The sequence below is a fragment of the Camelina sativa genome, chromosome 14 (assembly GCF_030686135.1).
Source record: "Camelina sativa cultivar CO46 ecotype springtype chromosome 14, ASM3068613v1".
Lineage (NCBI taxonomy): Eukaryota > Viridiplantae > Streptophyta > Magnoliopsida > Brassicales > Brassicaceae > Camelina > Camelina sativa.
The window spans coordinates 14,876,490-14,901,426 of record NC_141893.1 but is presented as its reverse complement, the minus strand read 5'-3'; the positions used below and the strand labels follow the sequence as shown (position 1 = coordinate 14,901,426).

At 39.8% G+C, this 24,937-nt stretch overlaps 3 protein-coding genes and 1 pseudogene across 12 annotated transcripts; 3 read left to right on the top strand and 1 right to left on the bottom strand.

Annotated features, from left to right (window-relative positions):
• Positions 1-4,377: 4,377 nt before the first annotated feature.
• On the top strand, positions 4,378-5,948 carry LOC104743666 (uncharacterized). 2 transcript variants are annotated; one of them, XM_019235524.2, is made up of 7 exons: positions 4,378-4,516; positions 4,614-4,724; positions 4,838-4,944; positions 5,026-5,275; positions 5,366-5,556; positions 5,661-5,714; positions 5,812-5,948. In XM_019235524.2, exons 1-7 carry the CDS (start codon positions 4,378-4,380, stop codon positions 5,893-5,895), a joined length of 936 nt encoding a protein of 311 aa, XP_019091069.1. In that variant the 3' UTR covers positions 5,896-5,948. The 2 variants fall into 2 exon arrangements, with proteins under 2 accessions (XP_019091069.1, XP_087339347.1); XM_087483221.1 differs by having other exon boundaries at positions 5,026-5,556.
• A 291-nt stretch (positions 5,949-6,239) lies between these two features.
• Positions 6,240-11,345, top strand: LOC104741689 (lysine-specific demethylase JMJ18). Of its 8 annotated transcripts, none has more exons than XM_087484537.1 (13): positions 6,240-6,457; positions 6,678-6,731; positions 7,304-7,421; positions 7,802-7,891; positions 8,003-8,080; positions 8,172-8,663; positions 8,747-8,971; positions 9,060-9,221; positions 9,326-9,697; positions 9,793-10,369; positions 10,459-10,562; positions 10,658-10,837; positions 10,923-11,345. In XM_087484537.1, exons 3-13 carry the CDS (start codon positions 7,377-7,379, stop codon positions 11,070-11,072), a joined length of 2,475 nt encoding a protein of 824 aa, XP_087340663.1. In that variant the 5' UTR covers positions 6,240-6,457; positions 6,678-6,731; positions 7,304-7,376; the 3' UTR covers positions 11,073-11,345. The 8 variants fall into 8 exon arrangements, with proteins under 8 accessions (XP_087340663.1, XP_087340664.1, XP_087340666.1 ...); XM_087484538.1 differs by having other exon boundaries at positions 6,256-6,457; positions 6,663-6,731; XM_087484540.1 differs by lacking the exon at positions 7,304-7,421 and having other exon boundaries at positions 6,399-6,457.
• On the bottom strand, positions 11,321-12,329 carry LOC104741688 (FAS1 domain-containing protein SELMODRAFT_448915-like). The gene has a single exon (XM_010462588.3). The coding sequence runs from the start codon at positions 12,271-12,273 to the stop codon at positions 11,518-11,520; it is 756 nt and encodes a 251-aa protein (XP_010460890.1). The 5' UTR covers positions 12,274-12,329; the 3' UTR covers positions 11,321-11,517.
• A 1,372-nt stretch (positions 12,330-13,701) lies between these two features.
• LOC104741687 (phosphatidylinositol 4-kinase gamma 3-like) lies at positions 13,702-15,458 on the top strand (annotated as a pseudogene). The gene is made up of 2 exons (XR_015580840.1): positions 13,702-13,836; positions 14,498-15,458. The product of XR_015580840.1 is annotated as a phosphatidylinositol 4-kinase gamma 3-like (transcript).
• Positions 15,459-24,937: the final 9,479 nt, after the last annotated feature.

The window sequence follows — 24,937 nt, the reverse complement described above, 5'->3', positions numbered from 1 at the left end:
CCAGCTCACCATTCTTAAGGAAGAGGGGTTGGTGGATTCTGAAAATCCACCTTTTTCTTTCTGCTTGGTGGGATTAGGGACACGCGAGGAGTATTCGTCGGGTTACGTTGTGGGGGCTCAGAGGCAGTGTGGCTTTGGTTTCTATCCTGGTTTGGTGATAGACTTTGTGTTTGAGCTCTGTTGCTTACACAAGGTACTTCACTAGTAGTTTTGGTTGGTTTTGACTGCTTTACTCTTGATGTACCAGGTTTATTTCCTCCCTTTGGTTCCACAACCTTTCTTGGGGAGGCTCGGGTGAGGTTTCTTTATTGTGTCTTTGCTCCCAGTAGGCACTGATTACTTTAACCAGCTTGTTTTTGTGCAGGTGGGCGACCTCGTCCCCTTTTACTTGTACCTCCTGTCTCTTGATCACGGGAAGGGGAACTTAATTTGGTAGCATGCGTGAGGTGGGCTCTGGCAGTGTGTTAATATCCTGGACCTGTTTGTAATTCACAGTCGCAAGGTTAGATGCCATTATGGAATTTGTTGTTTGCTCGATTAGATTTTCTGATTCACTCTGGAGCACCCTCATTCGTCTAATCACACTCTCCGTTGGATCAGGGCATGTCATATACTGTATTGTAACTTCTCGGAGTTCATTAAGAACCTGTTCTCTTGAATGGAGATCATCATTTTTAACGGGTTTCCCAGAGTTAGCCCAGGTTGCAAGGTTATACGGTCCGTTTGTGGTGGTGGAGTCTGGGGGTCAGTACTCGACTGGTTTCTCTCCAAAGGTGGTCTCGTAGCTCGTGAAGTTACGGAAGGTTCACCCTGAGGTTCCAATGATGAATTTGATTTTCTCGCCATTGTAGGTTGCGCTTGGAGAGAATAGGTGTCTGTTATGTTCTTGGGCGGTATTGTGGGGGTGCTTCTCTTCTAGAGTAAGATCGTGATAGGGCTCGGGAGTTTGATCTTCTGGCGTCGTCGAATCTCTGTTCACGGTGGGGGGGGGGGGTTGATAATCGGAGGGGAGGTGAAATCGTTGATCCATGTGCTCATATGTTCTTTTCCTAGAAGAATAGATAACCTGGTTCATATGGTGGGATCGCTCTGGTTCGTGTGTAGTTGTTTGGTGTCTTGGTGGTAGGAAATTGTCCTGAGGTGTATAGTAGTTTCTTGGAGTTGAGGAGGGAGTATTTAGGGATCCCTGTTGAGGTTATTTCAGGGGGACTTCCTTTTGACCCTCCTTCAAGCCTGGGCAGTGGTACCTATCTTGGGATAGGCGTAGGCAGTAGGTGTAGTGGTTTTTGAGGTTTTTGTACTCTAGATGGATTAAAGCTTCACTTCCATTAGAGAACTCGAGAATGGTTTCCTTTGTTAGTGGTTCCAACCCGTTGATGAGGACCTTCAGTTGTACGACTGAAGTGGAGATCTCCCAGTCCAAAATTTCCCCTAGTGCTTCTCCATTGGTTTGAACCATTTCATTTTTCCAGTAGTGCTTTGGTAGTTCCTGGATTTCTAGCCAGAACGGGATCTTGGAGGGGCAGGAGGGAGAGATAATCGGCTCCCACCTTTGGAGAATCACCATCCATTGGTCAAAATGGTAAGGGCGGTTGTTTAGGACTTGCTGTAAGTCTTCTTCAAGTTCAAACTTAAACTAAAAAACACCTTGTCCTAGATCTGCGTCAGTTGCTTTTCCCTTTAAGTTCCAGCGGTTAAAGAGGAACGGGAAAATTGCCCACATTCTTTGGCCAGTAGGGTTTGTGAGTCTTCCCAGCAAGGTAAGAGATTTTTCCTGTATGAGATCAGTTGTGTCTAGTTCTGGTGCTTTGATTCTCTTGCATGGGGGAGGTGAGTACTCCTTTGCTAAACTTTTGCCTTTCAGGTGATAGGGTATTCGGTTCGACATGGTGGAAGAAAAACTCAGAAAGCGGTTTCAGGTTTAAACGGTTAACTCAGGGTAAAGGGGCGGGAAGGAGTTTCAAAGTGGAGGCTTAAAACAGATCCGCCTAAACAAAGATTGCAGTAAATGTTGAGATAGAGTTTGCGTAAACATCTAGCTTTGTGGTCTTTGATCTTGCTTGGGATATTGACGAACAATCAATCAGGGAAGGGGCGACTAGTGGATAAAGCTAAGGTCCAGCTATTATTGGTGGATATGGGTGGGTGAGATCTGGACAGAAGGCTTCGTCCTTGCCTCGGTTGCAGTGCCTGTGAGAGTTTTTTGAATATCAGTATATTAAAACCTTCTTATAGACCAATTACAATTATATATGGGGTTCTAGGAGTGCTTAAGAGATTATATTACCACTGAACTAGTGGCAACTTTCAAACATTGATGCAATGTACTTGCTTTTAATAGATGAGTACATGGAAATTTAAAAAAAAATAAAAAAATGAGACTTTGTCGACGTCGAGAGAAAAGAAGACCTCGGCGTAGAGCAAGCATGTTGATTTTTTTTTCTTTCTTTTCAACCTGCTTGCTCTACGCCGAGGTCTTCTTCTCTCTCGACATCGACAAATTCTGATTTTGGTAAAGTTGTCTGACTTTTTTTTTTTTTTTTTTTTTTTTTTTTTTTTTTTAAATTCCGTGTATTCATATAATAAAAGTAAGTACATTGCATTAATGTTTGAAAGTTGCCACTAGTTCAGTGGGGAAAAACTCTCTTATGCACTCCAAGAACCCGAGTTCGAGCCTTGGTGATGCCGAATTTTTTTTAAGAACTCAGAATTTCAAAAACGACGTCGTATGATTTAACGCCAATAGTAAACATGTTGTTAATGACGTTTAAGTTTTCTGTTAACTTTATAAATGACATGTTGATTTGACAAGTCAATGAAAAGTTTGTCATTATATTTGAAAGTCAATAAAAGTTGAGTGTTTGTTTGGCTAGATAAAAAATTCATGCTTTTTTTGACAAATTCTGTGAAGTTTGGGGTTTTTTTGGCTGAATTATCTTTTAACTTTTGCCAAACTGATAAACCACAAACCAAATTGTACAAAGTCCAATGATATACAACTTTGAAGGATTTTCTATAGCAATCCTCATCTACTATGACCGTTCAATTATAATCACCTTATACTTTCACCCTCTATCTAATTCACCTGTATAATAACTATAATTTTCCTAACTCAATCCAATTTATGAAATTATTCATAATTAACCAAATTTAATTACGATTTAAAATTGTAAAATCGCGTTTGTTGTTTCGCGACTAGATTAAATTTTTCCAAATCGCGTTTGTTGTTTCATTCCTTATGATCCTAACGATGAATGATATTAAAGTGAATATACACAATGCTTTCGGAAAGCCTTATTCGCTAACAAATCAACATATATTATTTTCTTTCTTTAGAATCAATTCTAATCTAATATGATTGTTATTCTTGACTATTCTTTGGATGAATTTTCCGAATCTTCTAATATTAACAATATTTTCTCTTACATCGATTCGCCTATTCATTCTCAAAAATCTTGTTTTGAAATAAAGGAAATTTATCAAAATATAGAACTATTCCAAACTAGGAAAATACACATAAAATACACATTTACAACCAAATTTAAAACTGTAAAAAGTTATATTAATAATACACACTACATTATGTTACTTACATCCTTATTCACAAATTAAATTATTATCGCAATAAATTAAAATTTATCATGCGGTGTACCACAAGTTCCAATCAATTTACTAATATGTAACTAAAAAAATGAGTAAATATAAGTAACTAACATATATAATTTTTAAACAATATCCACTAATAATAGTATTAAAAAGTAACATCTTATTAAAATCACATCAATAGTATCAAAATTAATAAACAAACTCTTCACTAAAGAACATGAAAAACGAAAAATATAATATAGATATTTTTGTCCCGTGTACCACAGATTCAAATCTAGTGATATTAAAGTGAATATACACGATGCTTTCGGAATGAAAGCCTTATTCGCTAACAAATTAGCATATATTATCTTCTTTCTTTAGAATCAATTCTAATCTAATATGATCTTTGTTCTTGACTATCATTTTTTGGATGAATTTTCTGAATCTTCTAATATAACAACATTTTCTTTTACATCGATTCGCCTATTCATTCTCAAAACTCTTGTTTCGAAATAAAGGAAATTTATCGAAAATAAATAAAAAAATATATTCAAGTTAATGTATCTAAATTAAGTTTTATATATGAAGAGGTGCAAAAGAACGTACCTTCGTAACTGTTCGTGGCTATTTAAAAGACCAACAAAGACTCTTTAGCTCTTTTCATATCAAAACTCCCTTCTTATCTTCTTCCCTCAGCAAGGTAAAAGTCCTTTGATCTTCTCCTACAAGTTTTAAAACTATAGGACTCTCTATCTTTTCTGATCTTTTGGTTTGTGTGTTCTCAGAGCTATGCAGGACCATCACAAAGCTATTCTGAAAGAAAAACTTGAGGCTAACCTAGGAAGAAGAATCATTTTTGCTGAGCTTGATACAGGAGGAAAAATTATCAAATGTCCAAATTGTCACGTTCCAGTCAAACCTCATCTCGGTATATATATAACATCAATTTTTTGTTTACTTTCTCTTTGTTACTTTTTTTATTTTGTGTGTGTGTGTTTTTTCCTAACTATTTTTAATGACTATAGGAGACTGGATGTCAGATAGGTTTCCATGTGAAAGATGCAAAGCTAAGTTATCTTTTAGAAACAGCACAGCAGAAGTAGCGAGATTTTGTAATATCTCACCTCCTGTGCAAAGTACGTAGGTTCTTGAAAAAATCAAGAAACAGAATTTTTGTGAGGTTCCTAAAATTGAATCTATGGATCTGATTTTCTAATCTAATTTTTGTTTCATGCAAATATTATTTTAGACAATCTTGTAATGCTTGTGTGTGGCGGGTGTCAAGCGAAAGTGATTCACCAAAGACGTGACAAAACTGTGAAATGTTCTGACTGCCAACACATCAATATTACAACAGTAATTTCTCTATTTTTCTCTTATCATTTTAAAAAAAATTGTTGGCAAACTTCATCAAAACTCTATTGTTTTTTGTTTTAGATTGGAAGAACGTATGGGGTTCGTCCACCTAACCAAGGTCCTCCGCAACTTAACCGGTTTGTTCGGCCTCAGGTTAACCTAATTGATTGTCCTCAAGGTAACCAGGTTGTTCCTCCTGGCGTTAACCTGGTTCTTCCTCCTCACGTTAACGTGCTTGTTCCTCCTCAAGCTCCTCTGCAACCTTACTGGGTTGTACCTGTTCAAGTTAACAAGGATCTTCCTCTAGTTTACCGGCTTGTTCCTTGTCAACGTAACCGGGTTGCTCCTCAGCAAGTTAACCGGGTTGATCCTCAGCAAGTTAGCCAGGTTACTCAGCAAGTTAGCCAGGTAACTCAGCAAGTTAACCGGGTTGTTCCTCCTCGAGTTAACCAAGTTCCTCTGCAAGTTTACCAGGTTGCTCCTCAGCAAGTTAACCAGGTTGTTCCTCAGCAAGTTAACCGGGTTGTTCCTCCTCGAGTTTACCGCCGGAGGAACCGTGTAGAAACTGCTGAAACTGAATCAACTGAATCAACTGCAAGTTCTCCTTTCACTGTGAGTAAAAATGTTAAACGTTATCTCTCTCTCTCTCTCTCTCTCTTAAAATGTACTACAGCATCTTGATTTATAATAATAAGATGCTATTACTCTTGTTGCAGCCAAAACCGGAGATCACTGTAGTTGAATACCCTGATAATGCTGTTGCTGAATCTGTAATCATCTCTTCTACTTCTCACTGATTCATTTGTACAAACCTTTTTAGGTTGCATTTTTGAAAACATTGTGTTCTTTTGGTTGTGTTTTGTTTAGGTAAGGAATGTTGCAACCAAGAGAGTAATAGAAGTAGAAGAAGAGAAGACAGAAGCAGCAGGAAGCAAGAAGAGTCGTCTCTGATCGATTCAAAGTAGTGCCAAAATTAATTTCTATTTGTTTTTACACATTTTAGTTTCTTTTAGTTTCTTCCCTCAGTTAGATCAAAACCCTCTTGTGGAGATGTTTTGGTCTCTTTCCTGCTTTTAAATTTTATTTTTCTTGCATTTTGAACTACAGTATTATTTTAGATGACACAGTCAACAAGATTCAAGAATTTATTGTTCGTCGTACCTTTTTTTTTTTTTCGACTTCAAAGTTATGGTTCCAAAATATAAGAAATATAAAACTATGGGGAGGAAATATGAAATTTCTATAAAACGAGGCGTTTTGGATTAAGGAAAAAAAAAGAAAAGAAAGAATCGGTCAAACACTTTACTTTTCCGACGCGGAGAGAAAACAAAACAAAACCCGAAGACGACGTTTCGTTCAACGGCGATGGCATAGAACCGTAATTAACCACACAATCTGAAGGGTAATATAGTAACTTTAGCTTCAAAGATGAGATCGTACGGTACGATGATGTTACTTAACGCAGATCTGTTATAAAAAAAGAACACTGTGTTGCGTTTCTCTCCTTTGGCGGGTGTGTTGGTTGTCTAACTTCCTCGTTTTTCTTGTCTTTCTCTGTCTCAATCTCTAATTTTTTTTTTTTGTCGAAATCTCTAATTTTTTTTTAATCTTATTATTTATTTTATTTTTATTTAGTATTATCGATTCAATTTTTTATTTTTTTTATAAATTATAAAATATTCTATGTTTGAATTAAACAAAAAATATAAAAAAAGTAGATTCTTTGTAATCAGAGAAAATCGCGAAGACACTTCTTCTCCTCATGAAATCTCAGCCGTTGGTTTGAGGTATACTCCATCTCCTTACGAGCTTTCCTTTTTTCTAAAAAAAATTTGTAAATTTGTTGAATAATATATCTTTTTTTTTTTGTAATATTATTTCCTAATCCTGGTTAAGTTCGGTTTCGTTAATTTTCTGAGTTCCTTCTTTTATTCGTTACTAGGTCAATTAAAATCTCATTCTTAAATTTTCCCAGATTCGGGTATTTCTTTTTTTTTTTTTTTTTTTTTTTTTTTTTTTTTTTTAAATTCGGGTATTTCTACTTTAACTGCGAATTCAATTTCTAATATCATTAATTTGGAAACAAAAATAAAACAAAAAAACAAAACAACTTTGAAAGCTTTCTCGTTTATTATAAGGTAAAAAACAAAAATTTGTCTGTGATTTAATATAAATATATGTGATATTTTGATGTTCTTGTTATTTGATCCTATCTCTCTGTTTCTGTGAATTGAATTCTAGGGTTAGGCCTCTTCTTTAACTTTTCTTTATTTGGATATAGTTTTAAGCCTTTGGATATATATATAATTTTGTTTGATAAACATCGTTCTCTTATCTTTTTTTTTTGTTTTTTTCTCAGTTTCATTGGCTCTCAATCGAAGAAAACTTTTTAGCTTATAGAATTTGCTTTTGAGGATTGATTTTTATTCACTATGGGCAATCTCAACGTTGTTCCATTAGATTCTGAGATCAAAGAGGTTCGTTTCTCCATGTTTTCATTGGTATCTGATATCGTTTTTGTTTTTTGGTTGCTTGTGAATTACTGAGATTGTAAAATTTAGCTATTGGTGTGTTATTCATCATAATAGAGACAATTATCTTTTTTTCCCGGATCTCGTTTGTTTACTTGATTTGGCAAGATAACTAATCAATCATAAGATCATTAGATCCCTTTGTTCTTTTCTGATTTGTTAATGTTGAATTCTATATTGGTTTTTGTTGTTTTGGTTGATCTTGTGGTGGTGATCACAGTTTCTAGCTCTGTTTGATTTGAATTCGTTATGCATAATCGAAACACAAATCTTTGAGAATTTGGTGAACTGATAAACTTATGTGTGGGTTTTGTTTTTTTAATCAGGAGGATATATCTTTGAAGAATCATAATCCAGACAAGGATAAGGACAAGGACACAAACATGGAACCACCTACTAGTCCACGTCATAGGAAGGTAAGAGAGTAGTAGTATATGATGTAATCTGATGCAATCCAAAAAGTTTTAAAATCTTGTTAACAACTTTGATCTTACATATTGTTTTTTAATTTATTGTATATGTTAAAGGTTGATGCTAGATGGTTACCAGCTGAAGCGCAGAGGCCGATCATCGATGATGCTCCGGTGTTCACGCCATCTTTAGAGGTACTTATTGCTTGTTTGTTTCCGTTAAATCAGTTGTGATTGTTTTTTTTTTCCGATTCTTTTGTTGATGTTTTGAGTTCTTGATCATTAGGAGTTTGAAGATACACTTGCTTATATCGAAAAGATACGTCCACAAGCAGAACCGTTTGGTATATGTCGAATCATCCCACCATCGACATGGAAACCTCCTTGCAGGCTAAAGGAGAAGAGTATATGGGAGAATATAAAGTTTCCTACCCGGATTCAGACGGTGGACCTTCTTCAGAACCGAGAGCCGATGAAAAAGAAACCGAAGAGTAGAAAACGGAAAAGGAGAAGAAACTCTAGAATGGGTTCGTCTAAGAGACGATCTGGTTCCTCTCCTTCTGAATCGACTTCATCTCCCGAGGCTGAGGAGAAGTTTGGTTTCAACTCTGGTTCAGACTTCACTCTTGATGAGTTTGAGAAATATGCTCTTCATTTTAAAGACTCCTACTTCGAGAAGAAAGAATCTGGTGGAGATATAGTGAAATGGACACCGTCTGTGGATGACATAGAAGGCGAGTACTGGCGTATAATCGAGCAACCAACAGATGAAGTGGAGGTATAGAAACAGAACATCTCACCAATAAAACACATACAGTACATACATTTATAAAAATACTAAATACTATTTTGTATTACCAGGTATACTATGGTGCTGACTTGGAGAATGGGGTACTTGGAAGTGGGTTTTATAAAAGAACAGAACAGTTAACCGGCAGCGAGATGGATCAGTACACAGTTTCTGGCTGGAACTTGAATAACTTACCGCGTCTCCCTGGCTCTGTACTCTCTTTTGAAGATTGTGATATCTCTGGAGTTCTAGTTCCATGGCTCTATGTGGGAATGTGTTTTTCATCATTTTGTTGGGTAAGTGCACTTTCACACTTTGATGATTAGTTATAAAATTTTCTTCTCTTATGTGTGGATGGTTGATATTTTCTGTGTGTTTGAACAGCATGTGGAGGACCATCATTTATATTCACTGAACTATCATCACTTTGGGGAGCCAAAAGTATGGTATGGTGTACCAGGAAGCAATGCAACCGCTCTCGAGAAGGCGATGAGGAAACACCTACCTGACCTGTTTGATGAACAGCCTGATCTACTTCATGGCCTGGTTAGTAAGCAAAATATCTAACTCGGTTTTTTATACTTTGTTCCTGTTTAGTCTTCACCATGTCATGTTTAGAGACTAACTCTTCGTTTTTTAATTGGATTCAGGTTACTCAGTTTTCTCCTTCAATCCTGAAAGATGAGGGGGTCCAAGCTTACAGGGTGGTTCAGAATGCAGGGGAGTATGTACTGACATTCCCGAGGGCGTATCATGCTGGATTCAACTGCGGTTTCAATTGCGCAGAAGCGGTTAATGTTGCTCCTGTTGATTGGTTGGCTCATGGACAGAACGCTGTGGAGCTATACAGTAAAGAGACAAGAAAGACTTCTCTGTCTCACGACAAACTTCTTCTTGGAGCAGCTTATGAAGCGATTAAGGCTCTTTGGGAACTCTCAGCTTCTGAGGAAAAAGGAAGTACAACCAACTTGAGATGGAAGAGTTTCTGTGGGAAGAACGGAACACTTACCAACGCGATACTGGTAATGAAAAAGGATCACTACTTGAGTCATGATACTGAATATGGTTTTTGCTTTCTAATGCTTACTTGGTTCATTTGTTTTGAAAATGTTGACAGGCTCGGTTAGAGATGGAAGAAGAAAGAATTGCAGCTCTTGGAAGGGACTCTTCGAGCTTGATGAAGATGGAGAAGGACTTTGATTCGAACTGTGAAAGGGAATGCTTCTCATGCTTTTATGATCTGCATCTGGCAGCTTCTGGCTGCAAGTGCTCTCCTGATGAATACGCGTGCCTTAAACACGCAGATGATCTTTGTTCATGCGATGAGAAAGATGGATTTATTCTTCTCCGGTACACAATGGATGAGTTAAGCTCGTTGGTCAGAGCACTGGAAGGGGAATCAGATGATTTAAAGATATGGGCTTCCAAGTTCTTAGGCATTGAACACACTGAAGAAGATCAGACAAAGACTTGTTCAGTTGTAAGTGAGGAGAAGAAGCTAAAGGAAGGTTCGTTTGATCTGAACATTGACTTAGAGTTGGATTGTCAAGAGGACCTTAAAGAAGAAGAAGTCAGCACCAGTGGCGGCGAGTTAACCTCCTCAGAGAATCTTGGTGTATCGGTCGAGCCTATCAACCTCGGGTCCTTGATTTTTGGAAGGCTTTGGTGCAATAAGCATGCTATATTCCCAAAAAGTACAATCTTTGAGAAACCTTTTATTTAATGTTACTTAACCAGAAGTTTGCTCGAGAAGGTTGTTAACATGTTTTTACTACTTTTACAGGATTCAGGAGTCGTGTCAAGTTCTACAATGTGCTTGATCCAACAAAAATGAGCAATTACATCTCTGAGGTTTTGGATGGAGGACTCTTGGGTCCATTGTTCAAAGTAAAGCCTTTCCCATCAACAATACATTTCTATTTGATAAAACTGAATCTTGAAAAGTAATGCATGCTAACACTTGACTTTTCTTGCTTGCTCAGGTTACTCTGGAAGAATCTTCAGACGTGAGCTTCCACAATGTTTCAGCCCAACTATGCTGGGAAATGGTGTTGCAGAGAGTTAAAGATACATCCACAAGTCTTGGTCTTCCTAGTTTACCGCAGTTGGAGGGTATCAATGGGCTTCAAATGTTTGGTTTCCTCTCACCCTCTATAGTTCAGGTAACAAGTTCAAATCCAAGCCTTGTTCTACATTTAAATCCTATCGATCTTTACTCTTTACACAACTTGCAATCCTCCTCTACAGGCCATTGAAGTTCTTGATCCAAACCATCAACTCGTTGAGTACTGGAACCACAAGAACCAAGCTTCATCAGACTCAAAAGATCACTTCATATCATCAAACTGTTCCGTGAGTTTAGCCAAAGGAAAACTTTTTGGAGTTGATTTGATTTAACTCAAGAAGCCAACAAGACAGTTCCGACTCCAAGAAGACGACAACAACAACAACAACGACATCTTTTAGATAGATAGAATAAATTGATTTCTGATTATATTTTCTTTTTGGTTTTGGGAGCATTTATTCATAATCTTTTGTTCTTTTTTTTTTTTATTATTTTTTTATCGTGAACAATAACCTAACCTTAGCGTTATAAGTGTAAACTAGAAAGTTCGATTCTTTCGCTAATGCGGAAACTCATACAATAAAATAGAAAAATTCTTATTCCTATTTCTCAATGTGACAAAACTTCACATTATGTACAGAGAGTTTCACAAAATCTTGAAAAGACTAAAACTTTAGTCTAAAAAAATCTTGAAAGTAACCAAAAAGAACTATATTTTTCCCGCCGTTAGTTGAATCTTGACGGTTGTACGCCGGAAAACGTCACCGGAACATAGAGTCAGAACAAAGCCAGAGCCGCCAACGGAACCAAGAACGAGCCAGCTGATGAGTAAGGTACAGTGAAAAAGGAAACAGAGGTTTGATTGGTATCATCACCGTCACCATTATCGTCGTTACCACCAAGAGGTCCAAAACCACCATGCTGGTGACGACGGCGGCGACGAGAACGTCGAGGACGGAGACTATCAGCGAAAGCAGTATCACCGTCACCTAAATCGCCGTAACGTGAGTAATCAAGCGTGGAAGCAACACCGTGAAGAGCGATAGAAGAAGAGATGAAAAGATCCGGTTCAGAGACAAGAACGCCGTCGAGGGTGTAACCGGAAACAGAGTTGTTAGTGACGACGATTGAGTTCCCGGGGAGAAGAGTGGGGAGACGAGAGAGTGGTTTCAAGAGACGGAGATCACTGAACGAGAGACGTTGAGGTACGATGTGGTAAGCGACGGAGAGACGAAGCGGGTTATTAGCATTGTCTCCGGTGGAGGAGGAAGCAGAGGAGGAGACGTCGGCGGAGTCGAAATCGCTTGGGATGAAAATGGTGGCGGAGAGAGGGATACCGAACTGATCGTCGACGGAGGAGAGGAAATCGGCGGCCCAGTCACGGAAATCTCCGGCTCCGATCATTGCTTCGATGATTCTGTCGGCGTGTTGGTGATCTTGCGACGTGAGATACGGAGGAGGAGAAGCGGAGGAGGTGAGGAATGAGACGGTGGTGATGAGGATGATGAGGAAGAGATGGCTTGAGGTGGCCATCGGAGAATTAAAACGGCGGGCGAAGTTGTTACAGAAACAGAGAGAATCTTTTTTTGAGTTCGTTAGGATTATGTGACAATGAAGAAGAAAGAACTGAGACTTCTTTTATATACCTCTCTGGTTTAATTCGTTGTGTGGTTGTGGAGAGGAAGGATGAGTTCAACCGGTTTGGTTTAGGGGATGGTTTTAGTTTTTAACCGAGATTTTTGATTGTATAGAATAATAATAGAACTGTGAAATTGATCGGTTTCGGTTTCGACTTTTGGGCAAAGACTCAAAACCAAAATGTTTATTCTCAAAATTCTCGGTGATGATGGGCTAACTACTTTTTTAATCATAAATAATTAAAGATAAGTGGTTTTTCTAATTTATGTGAAAATTTTGAATTAGATCACAAAAATATAACGTGATGTTTAGTATTAAAATTTAAATTTGCTATCTGAATTACATGAAATATCGTTAATTTCAACATGTACTCAGAATAGTGTTAAGTCGAAGTTTAACAATAATGATTTAGACGATCCGTGTCGTCCATATAACAATAGAAGTCATTTTGGTCATTTTTGGATGTCATATGGTAAAATATGACTAAAAATAAAGTCGCACAAAACATCAAAAAACGGATTTCAATATCCAGTTTTTTTGCCACAACACACCCAAAAATGCTTTAGAAATAATAATTTTTTTGAACTTTTTATTATATATGGTCTCATCAATAATATAAATTAATAATTTTATAAAATTATCGAATATATATATACATACACATTCATTTTTGTTAGAGTTTCTTTCTAATATTTTTACTGTTTCAGAAACTTTATATTCTCTTCAAATATGATAATTGTTGTTTTCTTTGTAGTTGATTCTAATAAAAAAAAAATTAACGATAAAATCTATTTTTTAAAAATTATGAAAAACTTTTATATAAATTATTAATTATTATTTTATTGATAAATTAAATTTTTTATAAATGAATAAATTTTCACTATTCCAATGTTATTAATTTATAGAAGTTTTACTGTTTCATGATATAAAAAATCAATCGTGTGGTAAAATATTAAATAAAAAATTTTATTTGGTTTGGTAGAAATATTCTGATGAAGAGACATGATACTAATTAGTGAAAATATTGAAAGAAAGGTTATATAATAAATACATGCAACCTTAAATAAGTTAAAAAATAACATATTCCATTTTGAGAGAAAATGTAGCAACTGAAAACTAAGATACAAACAAAACTTCTAAAGATAAAAGAAATAATTTGAAAAAAAAAATATATGTATATATATATATATCTAAAAAACGATAAATATATATTACAAAGAGTTACCATAAATTAAAGCAACCGTGAATCTGAATCACATATTTAAAGTTGATTAAAAATTATATTACTATTATCATTTCAAAAGTTTTTAGTTGGACTGTTCTCTATAGAATATCGTTTGATATTATTAGAGATATACAAATTCATCTCTCTCGCGCTCGACCAAAGAAGAGAAAATAAGGTTTTCTGATTCTCACATTTCTTTTTATTGTCTCGCCGGATCTCTCGCCAGAGTTCAGGTTTGTTCGTCTCTCTCATTCTCTCTCTCTCTCTCGTGGTCTCTCTAGGTTTGTCGAAATTTCACTTGTTTTAGATACTGCTTCAGAGTTTGAAATTAGTTCCAATTTGAATGATTAGAAGTGCTTTACTGCTATCAATAGGTTTAGGATTTAACAGTTGAGTGGTTTTGATGAGTCTAGAGCTTGTAATTGTTGATGCCAACCACATGTTTGATGAAATGCTTCAGAGAGTATTAAGGTCTATAGTTAACACGGTTAGTTTTTAATGTCTAGTTGAGAAAGTGTTTTCATAAATTTTTGGATTTAGTTGGGTATTGGAACAATCTTTCTACTAAGTTTAGATTCTGTGGAAGAGGAGTTTAATTCGGTTTCAATGTTGCTGCTTCAGATTGTGTGAAAAAGGAGTTTCAGTTTCAGATGTTATGCTTGACAATATCTGGAATGCATGAGTCTAGTTTGAAAACTTGTGAATGTGGTTGAGTAGAACCTGAGAGTATTGTTGAGAGTGATGGATTTTGTATAAATGCTAGTGGTTTTGTTGAATCGTGGGAAATAAGATTTTAGCGGGTTACATTCCTATGCTAAACTTTGATATGACATTCACATAACTGAGTGGATGATACATCAGTTTTGACTTTTATTTCTTTTGAATTTTCATCAGATGGAGATGGAGATATTGTTTCCTGATATCAGCCGGATTCCAGAGGAGCTAAAGCTCAATTTCCAACAAATGATTGACAGGTTGCACGATGCAATTTCACGAAATGAATTGCCAAAATACAATGATATGGATCACATTTTGCAGAAGGTGTAGTGAGATGTTTATTCAAGATTTGCCAAGATGAAGAAGATTTAACGTTATCAAGGGCAGAGGCATCTGCGTACCTGTTGGATCATCCAATAGATGGTCCTATATGGTCATCTCCAACCATCTATGGCTTTGCTGGAGTGTTGCCAGCCATATTTTTGAGATTCAGACATTTTGATGGACAGATGTACTCTGGTGTTTTGGTGGAATTTAGGAACGACATTACGGGTCAGATTTATCAGCTTATTGATACAGTATGGGATATGGGACTAAACATGGAGGAGGTGCATAGGATTGCGTTGGCTGATGTGCGTTTCGGGAACATGGATCGCAGCGGATATAACATACTGGTTGCAATTGAAGAAAACGGGCCGCACCTTATTCCTATTGATCATGGCATGTGCTTCATCGAAAACGGGCTAGGCTACACCTTGTGCGGACCTTATTGGTTAAAGTTCTCCGACAAGTGTCGTTTTAATGAAGCTTTATCTGAAGAATGTATAAATTATGTAGGAAGTCTGAATGTGGATGCTGACATTGCCTTTCTGAGCCAGTGTGGATGGGACTTTCCGGAGGAATACGTTGAAAAGTTCAAGATCAATACAACTTTTCTGAAGAAAGCAGTTGCACAAGGATTTACGCTGTTACACATTGGAAACATGGCTTCATTTCGCTGCAATGATCCCATGTTTACCTTGCAAGTGATCGTAGAGAGTGAAAAACTGGATTTTATGACTCGTGTGGAAAATCGCATTGATGAGCGGCTCAAAGGTTATAATGAATAAGATATGTTAGGAATGGGCTAAGAGACAAATGAGAAGAAAGAAGAGAAACAAAAGAGAAAAATATAAAATAGACTCTGCCCATGAAAAAAGCGTAGGAGAAGAAACAGAAGATTGAAAGAAGAGAAGATAACTCTGTTAACAAATCTCTTTTAATAATTCGCATTTACTCGAGACAATATTAATTGCTACGATTGAGACAATATTTCCTTTTTGTTAGGAGTTTGTTAGCACTTAATCTAAATCATAATCCTTTTATATAGTAATTTTTATATTCATTAGTGTTAATAAGAATATCTTTAAAATAAATTTGTAAGATTCTAATCAATTTCAAATTATCATAATATAGGCTAGGGCTGGGCATTCGGGTAACCCGTTCGGCTTCGGGTATTACCCATTTGGGTTCGGTTAAATGGGTTTAGAAATATAGAATCCATTGGGTATTTTTAGATATATAGGTTTGGTTTGGTTTGGGTACTATCTGGTTCGGGTCGGTTTGGGTTACAAATTTTAGAACCCGATTAGTACCCGAACTACCAGATACCCGAAAAAATATAATTAAAATTAATTAAATTTAAATAAATTTAGTTAAATTTTGATTATGTGATAGATATTTTGATTATTTTTGATATTTAGGTATAAAACTAAATGAAATATTCAAAATTATAATCATAATTTTGGGGTAATTGCATTATATTAATGATAAATATTATAAATATGTTTATATGTTCGGGTTTAATGGGTACCCAAACGGGTATCGGGTATTATCCGACCCTAACCCGAACCCAAGGGTATTTGAAAATAGAACCCAATAGGGTTTTATAGGCAAACCCGTACTCAACCCGAACCCGGTTTTTCGGGTCGGGTTTTAAAACAACCCTTCCCTTTTAAAAAAAAAAAAAATATATAATTCACTAGTGGTCCCATACCCACTAACATCTTAGCAACAATCAACAACAGCGGATAATAAAACAATTCCATTAAACCAAACAGAATCCAACACAATAACATTCCAATAACCAACAATGAAATAACAGAGTTCCAACATCCTACAATGCTCTAACAACTCAATACTAGCAACCTAACAATAGCTAGACCACAATCAATCAAGCCTTTAGAACATCCTCCTCCTCATTGTCTTGATTCCACGATCACACTTTGCCTTTACCTACACACCACAAACAACAATTGAGATGCGTAAGTATTATCACAAATACTTAGTGAGGTCGTCCTCCCATCTACTAGGTTATACACACAAGCATTTGAGACTCTCATGTTTAAGCAACAAACAAACACACAACAATTCATCAAACAAGGAAAACAAGTCTCGGATGAGACTAGTGTCGACCGATACTACATCGGTGTCGATCGATGCTTGCACGACATGGTGTTGATTGATGCTACAAGGTGTCGATCGATACCTCTTCTGCAGACGCGAACTCCGGGAACACGAACGTCGATCCTCCGATCCAAATCACCTCGAAACTGTCTCAAACTCACCCAAAACACTTCGGTAACCTATGGTGAACACGAAAACAACAAAACCAAGCAAGCAAACACCACAAACAACAAAGAATCACCCAAACAAAAGAGATCTCATGCTTAAATCAACCATGGTCAAGCACTCACCTCAAATACAAGAAGATTGGGTTGAGAAATCGATGGAAACAACACCTCCATGAGCTTCTCTTTCGTTCCCAACAATTGCTATCCCTTCTACAGTCACAAATCTCTCCAAAACACCAAGAACAAGCCCATAAACTCACAGAAACATTTTTCTCTCCTTTTCTCCCTCTTTCCTCTGATAAACGGCGACAAAGACACTCTACAACCCTTAATTTGTCACTTCCCCACTTAAATACTCGGTTTAGGTCACTAAACCAAACCAACCCAAACCAAAATCGCGAATTAAAATAAACCCGACGAACCCAGGATTAGTGGTGTCGATCGATGCTACAAGGGTGTCCATCGACACTCCTACCAAAACCGCATAATCCGGTTCGCGGATGTTACAATTCTCTCCCACCAATAAGGATTCGTCCCCGAATCCCGTAACATAGTCCATCCATCAAGGACCTCTGTGCCACAGTCAACACGGCCCACACGTCCTCCGACCAGACTCAACACCGTCAGCCAAGGTTTCCCGTGCAACTGTCGCAACAGCCCGTACACCTCCGTCTGAACCATGAGGTCTCCCTCTAGCCAGTATACTCACATCAAAGACACTAGTTGCTCACAACTCAGTGCTTCCCCCGTCCGTGGTCGCAACCAACGAATCATGCCGGCTCACTTTCAGGCCAACCGCCTTAAGCTACGACATCCAGGAAGTCACTCACACACACTCCCCCCGCTCTCAGGTCGCAACCCTCGAGACATACCGGCGCACTGCCGAGCCACGGATCACAGCTACAGTATCCAGGGAGTCTCAAATATCCCGCTCTTGGGTCGTCACTCTAAAGCGCGCTCTCGGATCGTCATCCGAAGCAACATACCCCTCCCACTCTCTGGCCACAAAGTCCATCGAGCTATCGATATCACATGAGTTGGGCCCCCATGGCCTTGAGCAAACAAATCTGATGCTAACGAGTATCTCCTGACTAGATCTACTAACACTTATACACAAAAATTTCCCCTATTTGAACTTTCTAACTCTGGAAACTTCCTTTTTGTGGAAACTTTCTATTTATGAAAACTTTCCAAAAATAGAAACCCGAGCTATTTCTCTTTTTCCCATGACAACAACAGTCAACAAAAAGAAAAATACTCATCTTATTAATCTCAAAAATGTCATAATCGTTACAACCTCGACGACAATACATAATAAAAATAAGATACAACAATCCAAGCCATCAACCCGTATCCCGAACACCACATCATCTTGGTACTTAGTCGCACAACCAACCACCCCTAAGCGACCAAGTATCAAGAGAGATGGGCTGGAATACTCCGTACCCGCTCCAGCCACGAACTACAACTTGGGCCCAACTAGACAAGCTCAAGTCGCAGCCTACTTCTCAAACCACTTCTTAAACGTTGCCTTCATCCTCGCCTCGGGCTCCCAAGTCTGCTCCTCTACTCTATCACAGTCCCACATGACTCTCATCAAAGGAATATTTTTCTTCCGAAGTTCCTTGACTCTCCTCCCGAGCACCCTCAACAGTCTCGTCTCCAAGGTCATGTTGGGCTGATGATCCTCAGGAATCTTAGCCAACAACTGATCACTCTCGTGAAGACACTTCCTCAGCATCGACACATGAAATACCTTGTGGAACGCACGCATAACCTCAGGGAACTCCAACCGGTATGCCACTGGTCCCACCCGCTCCACTACTCTGAACGGACCCATGTACCTCAGACTCAGCTTAGTCTCTGTCAATGACCTGTTCGGACCCCGCAACATGGCCATCTTGAGATACACTCTATCACAAACCTGAAACTCAAGATCCTTTCTCCTTTTATCAACATAGCTCTCCTGCCGATCCTGAGCTTCCTTCATGTTCAGTCTCAGCACCCGAATCTTCTCTGAGGTCTCCTGAACAAAATCCACAACATAAATGCTCCTCTCCCCCACCTGAGTCCAGCATAACGGTGTACGACACGACCTCCTATACAATGCCTCATAAGGAGCCATCCCAATACTCGCCTGGTAGCTGTTGTTATAAGCAAACTCCACCAAGCTCAAATGATCTTCCTAATGTCCACCCCAATCCAACACGCACATCCTCAGTAAATCCTCTAAAGTCTGGATCGTCCTCTCTGACTGACCGTCCGTCTGAGGATGGTAAGCTGTACTCATATGCACTTTCGTGCCCATCTCTGTCTGAAATGCCTTCCAAAACACCGAGGTGAACTTGGAATCTCTATCAGACACAATACTAGCAGGCACACCATGCAATCTGATTATCTCCCTCACGTACTTCCTAGCCAAAACCGCTGCTCCATCAGTTTTTTTGATGGCCAGAAAATGCGCAAACTTAGTCAAACGGTCCACAATGACCCAAATCGCATCAAACGTCCTTGACACTGGCACCACCACAAAGTCCATAGTGATCAAATCCCACTTCCACTCGGGAATGGGCAGACTCTGTAATAATCCACGAGGAACCTGATTCTCCGCCTTCACTAGCTGGCAAGTGTCACACTTCGCCACCCAGTCGGCTACGTCCTTCTTCATCCCGACCTAGTGATAATACCGCATGAGGTCATGGTACATCTTGGTCGCTCCTTGATGAATAGAGAACTTTCTCGAATGAGCCTCTCTCAGTATCTCCTGCCTAAAATCCTCACCCTTGGGCACACAGACCCGACCATGCACAAGGATAATACCATTAGCAGAGACCTGATACTCCGAACCCGCAGCCTTAGAGGCATTCACCTGCCCCTCATCACTCTCCTGAGCTAACCGTACTCTGCTCAACAAATCTGCTCTATCAGCTGCCTCCAAACCCAAAGGTTCCTGTGAGATAGCACACAACCTCAATGCACTAATCTCACCTACCAACGCCTCCATATCCTGCTCCTAAGCCGAAGCCGCCCGCTTCCGACTCTAGGCATCTGCAACTAGGTTAGTTTTATCAGGATGGTAAGCTATGTCCAGATCATAATCCGCTACTAACTCCATCCAACGCCTCTACCTCAAATTCAGCTCAGGCTGAGTAAAAATGTACTTCAGACTCTTGTGATCTGTAAATACCTGTACCTTCCCGCCATACAGATAAGACCTTCAAATCTTCAGAGCAAAAATCACTGCTGCCATCTCCAAATCATGAGTAGGATAATTAGCCTCATGCTTCCGCAACTGCCGCGAAGCGTAGGCTATAACCTTCCTCTGCTGCATAAGCACACAACCCAACCCCACACCAGAAGCATCTGTAAACACAACGTAGTTCTCGTTCTGCTCAAGCAGTGCTAACACCGGCGTGGTAGTCAACATCTGCTTGAGGCTTGCAAAACTCACCTCACACTCCGGTGACCACACAAATAGAACCTCCTTCCCTGTAAGCTTAGTCATCGGCTGTGCCATACTCGCAAAACTCCGAACAAACCTCCTGTAGTAACCTGCTAACCCCAGAAAACTCCGGATCTCAGTGGCACTCTGGGGCCTCGGCCACTCCCTGATAGCCTTAATCTTCTCGGGATCCACCGAGACTCCCTCTGCAGAAACAATGTGACCTAAGAACCCCATCTCACGCTGCCAGAAACTGCACTTACTCAGCTTAGCAAACATTTTCTGCTCCTGCAGTTTCTCCAGAACTGCTCTCAGATGTACTGCATGCTCCTCAGAACTCTTGGAAAGTACCAGGATGTCGTCGATGAAAATGATTACTGACACGTCCAGAAACTCCTGGAACACGCTGTTCATCAATCTCATAAACGCAGCTGGCGCGTTTGTCAAACCAAACGACATCACCACAAACTCATAATGCCCGTATCTCGTCCTTAAAGCAGTCTTTCTCAAATCTGCCTCATGTATTGGAATCTGATGATAACCGGACGCCAAGTCAATCTTGGAGAACCAAGTAGCACCCCTCAACTGGTCCAACAACTCATCAATTCTCGGGAGAGGGTACTTGTTCTTCACAGTGACTCGGTTCAAACCTCGATAGTCGATACACAGTCGAAAACTCCCGTCCTTCTTCTTAACAAACAGCATCGGTGCTCCCCACGGTGAACAACTAGGAATGATAAAACCCTTACTCAACAAATCCTCCAGCTGCTTCTTCAGCTCTGCCATCTCTGCTGGAGCCATCCTGTAAGAAGCCTTGGATAACGGCATTGTTCCCGGTTCCAGTTCAATAGTAAAAGGATCCGACCGAGATGGTGGTAATCCATGCAATGACTGAAACACATCCTCAAAGTCCTCCACTACCGGAATACCGCTAACCGTAGACTTCCCCACTGACTCTGGCATAGATATAGTAACCAGATACGCCTCACGCCCCTTCTCGATCATCTTCCCAGCCTGAATGGCCGAGATCACGAGACTCCCCGAAGTCGGTCTAATACCCTGAAAAACCAACTTCCCTCCTGGACGCTCAAACTCAACTCTTCCCCGATAACAATTCAAATGCACCCTATGCCGATGCAACCAATCCATCCCGAGAATAACATCATACAACTACACTGGACTGATAAGCAAATCTACGGGCCACGATTCCCCTACGATCTGAATATCAACCCTTCTAGCTCGTCCAATAACTCTCAGGAACTTGCCTCCCGCAACTCTGACCACTCCAGTACGCTCTCTGGAGTCCCCTCTGATCCACGCACTCTCTGCACACCCCGGATCAAACATAACATGGGACTTAAACCCACCCACCAACAAAGTCCCTACACAAACCTCATGTGTTGAGAACCTAACATTGATCACAAGAAAAACAAACATAATCTGAACTTTTGAATTGACCAAGCTCGAATCTCAGAAGTTATACCTGTGATCGCTCCTGCACTTGTGCCACCGGTCTCCACAGTCGAGTACACCCATGACGTCAGATCAATCCAACCCACTGGCTGCACACCGTGCTGCACTCCTGGCTGACCCCCAACTTGCACCACTGCTACTGCCATCTGCTGCAACTTGGGACAACGAGGCTTGATATGCCTCGTCTCCCAGCAGTAGTAACACACTCGTGTATCCGTCCGCGGCTCCATCACCGCCCGCTCCTCTGTCACTGCCCGCTGCACACCTCTCTACGGACAGTTGGTCACCTTGTGGTCCATGCTACCACACCCAAAGCACCTCGCACCACTGAACCTCCATCTCTGCATATCATCAAACTTCCGCTTCTGCCCATGCGCAGGCTTGCCGCCCTTGCTAGGAACAGAATGCGTCTGAGACCGATGTGGCTGCATCGAAAGACTGACCACAACAACCTGTGACCTCAAGTCGTCCTCTATCCCAGCTGCAACCTCAACCAGCTCCGCTCTCGTAGCATAGCTCCTCACTCTACACCGAGTCCTCAGATCATCCCGCAGAGCCAACAAGAACCTCCGCACCTGAGCCGACTCTGGCTCCCATGCCCGACCTGTATACCCCACAAGCCGACTGAACTCTACATCCAGCTCCCGCACTGTACGGTCCCCCTGAGTCAACCCCAAAAACCGTGCCTCCATGCGATCAAGGGCCTCCTGTGGAAAATACTTGGAGTTAAACTCCCTCACAAAATCTCCCCAAGTTATATCCCGCTGCACCCTCCGTGCTGTCACCGACCTCTACCACACACGTGCATCACCTTACAAATAGTACACTGCCAAATCCACCCTGAACTTGTTGGGACACCGAAGAGAAAGGAAAAGATCCTCCATCCGCTCTCTCCACTCATCCGCTACACTCGGATCTGTACCTCCCGAGAAGTACCCCGCTCCCACTCGCTGCAAACCCGCCACAGGCTGCACCGCTGGAACCTGCCCACCAACCACTGGCGGCACCACTGGAACCTGCCCACCAACCACTGGCGGCACTACTAGAACCTGCCCACCAACCACTGGCGGCACTACTGGAACCTGTCCACCAACCACTGGCGACACTACTGGAACCTGCCCACCAACCTCTGGCGGCACTGCTGCTGGTAGCCGCGCTAAAACCTGAGCTAGCAAGCCCATCAAGACATCCTCCCTGCCTGGAGCACCCTCCGCTGTAACCCTCACACCCGGGGCAACACCCTGACAGATACCGGGCCCATCTGCCCTGCCGTCACCCAAACCAGCCTGGTCTCAGACACACAAGGATGAACCTGTGACTCCGCTATCTCCTCACTGGCCATGCTCTAGGTCACACTCTCACTGGCCTCAGGAACCTGACCTCGTCCCCGACCACGACCACGACCACGACCACGACCACGCCCATGAGCACGACCACGACCAACAGCACCCCCACCTCTAACTATCTGTATCACGAAGAACAGAAGACTAAGCAACCATAAAACTAATAACACAAGAACACAACTCACCGTAGAATCACAAAATAGGCTCGAAGAGGATGTTCTAGGATCTCATGCCACACACAATTGACTAACTTATATTATCAACTCTAACATGAAATCCTAACGCGAACAGCAAAAACAACAGTTAGAATGAATAAGATATGTTAGGAATGGGCTAAGAGACAAATGAGAAGAAAGAAGAGAAACAAAAGAGAAAAATATAAAATAGACTCTGCCCATGAAAAAAGCGTAGGAGAAAAAACAGAAGATTGAAAGAAGAGAAGATAACTCTGTTAACAAATCTCTTTTAATAATTCGCATTTACTCGAGACAATATTAATTGCAATATTTCCTTTTTGTTAGGAGTTTGTTAGCACTTAATCTAAATCATAATCCTTTTATATAGTAATTTTTATATTCATTAGTGTTAATAAGAATATCTTTAAAATAAATTTGTAAGATTCTAATCAATTTCAAATTATCATAATATAGGCTAGGACTAGGCATTCGGGTAACCCGTCCGGCTTCGGGTATTACTCATTTGGGTTCGGTTAAATGGGTTTAGAAATATAGAATCCATTGGATATTTTTAGATATATAGGTTTGGTTTGGTTTGGGTACTATCTGGTTCGGGTCGGTTTGGGATACAAATTTTAGAACCCGATTAGTACCCGAACTACCGGATACCCGAAAAATATAATTAAAATTAATTAAATTTAAATAAATTTAGTTAAATTTTGACTTATGTGACAAAATATTTTAGATATTTTGATTATTTTTGATATTTAGGTATAAAACTAAATGAAATATTCAAAATTATAACCCCAAAATCATAATTTTGGGGTAATTGCATTATATTAATGATAAATATTATAAATATGTTTATATGTTCGGGTTTAATGGGTACCCAAACGGGTATCGGGTATTATCCGACCCTAACCCGAACCCAAGGGTATTTGAAAATAGAACCCAATATGGTTTTATAGGTAAACCCGTACCCAACCCGAACCCGGTTTTTCGGGTCGGGTTCTAAAACAACCCTTTCCTTTAAAAAAAAAAATATATAATTCACTAGTGGTCCCATACCCACTAACATCTTAGCAACAATCAACAACAGCGGATAATAAAACAATTCCATTAAACCAAACAGAATCCAACACAATAACATTCCAATAACCAACAATGCAATAATCTAAACCAACAATGAAATAACAGAGTTCCAACATCCTACAATGCTCTAACAACTCAATACTAGCAACCTAACAAAAGCTAGACCACAATCAATCAAGCCTCTAGAACATCTCCTCCTCATTGCCTTGATTCCACGATCACACTTTGCCTTTACCTGCACACCACAAACAACAATTGAGATGCGTAAGTATTATCACAAATACTTAGTGAGGCCGTCCTCCCATCTACTAGGTTATACACACAAGCATTTGAGACTCTCATGTTTAAGCAACAAACAAACACACAACAATTCATCAAACCAGGAAAACAAGTTTCGGATGAGACTAGTGTCGACCGATACTACATCGGTGTCGATCGATGCTTGCACGACATAATGTCGATCGACGCTACAAGGTGTC

Bases quoted from the DNA above. Each gene is read 5' to 3' on its own strand.
- LOC104741688 (XM_010462588.3), bottom strand. From the start codon at position 12,273: ATGGCCACCTCAAGCCATCTCTTCCTCATCATCCTCATCACCACCGTC.
- LOC104743666 (XM_087483221.1), top strand. From the start codon at position 4,378: ATGCAGGACCATCACAAAGCTATTCTGAAAGAAAAACTTGAGGCTAAC. The intron at 4,517-4,613 runs GTATATATATAA...TAATGACTATAG, and splicing joins TCCAGTCAAACCTCATCTCG to GAGACTGGATGTCAGATAGG. The intron at 5,715-5,811 runs GTAATCATCTCT...TGTTTTGTTTAG, and splicing joins ATAATGCTGTTGCTGAATCT to GTAAGGAATGTTGCAACCAA.
- LOC104741689 (XM_087484537.1), top strand. From the start codon at position 7,377: ATGGGCAATCTCAACGTTGTTCCATTAGATTCTGAGATCAAAGAG. The intron at 7,422-7,801 runs GTTCGTTTCTCC...TTTTTTAATCAG, and splicing joins TAGATTCTGAGATCAAAGAG to GAGGATATATCTTTGAAGAA. The intron at 8,081-8,171 runs GTACTTATTGCT...CTTGATCATTAG, and splicing joins TGTTCACGCCATCTTTAGAG to GAGTTTGAAGATACACTTGC.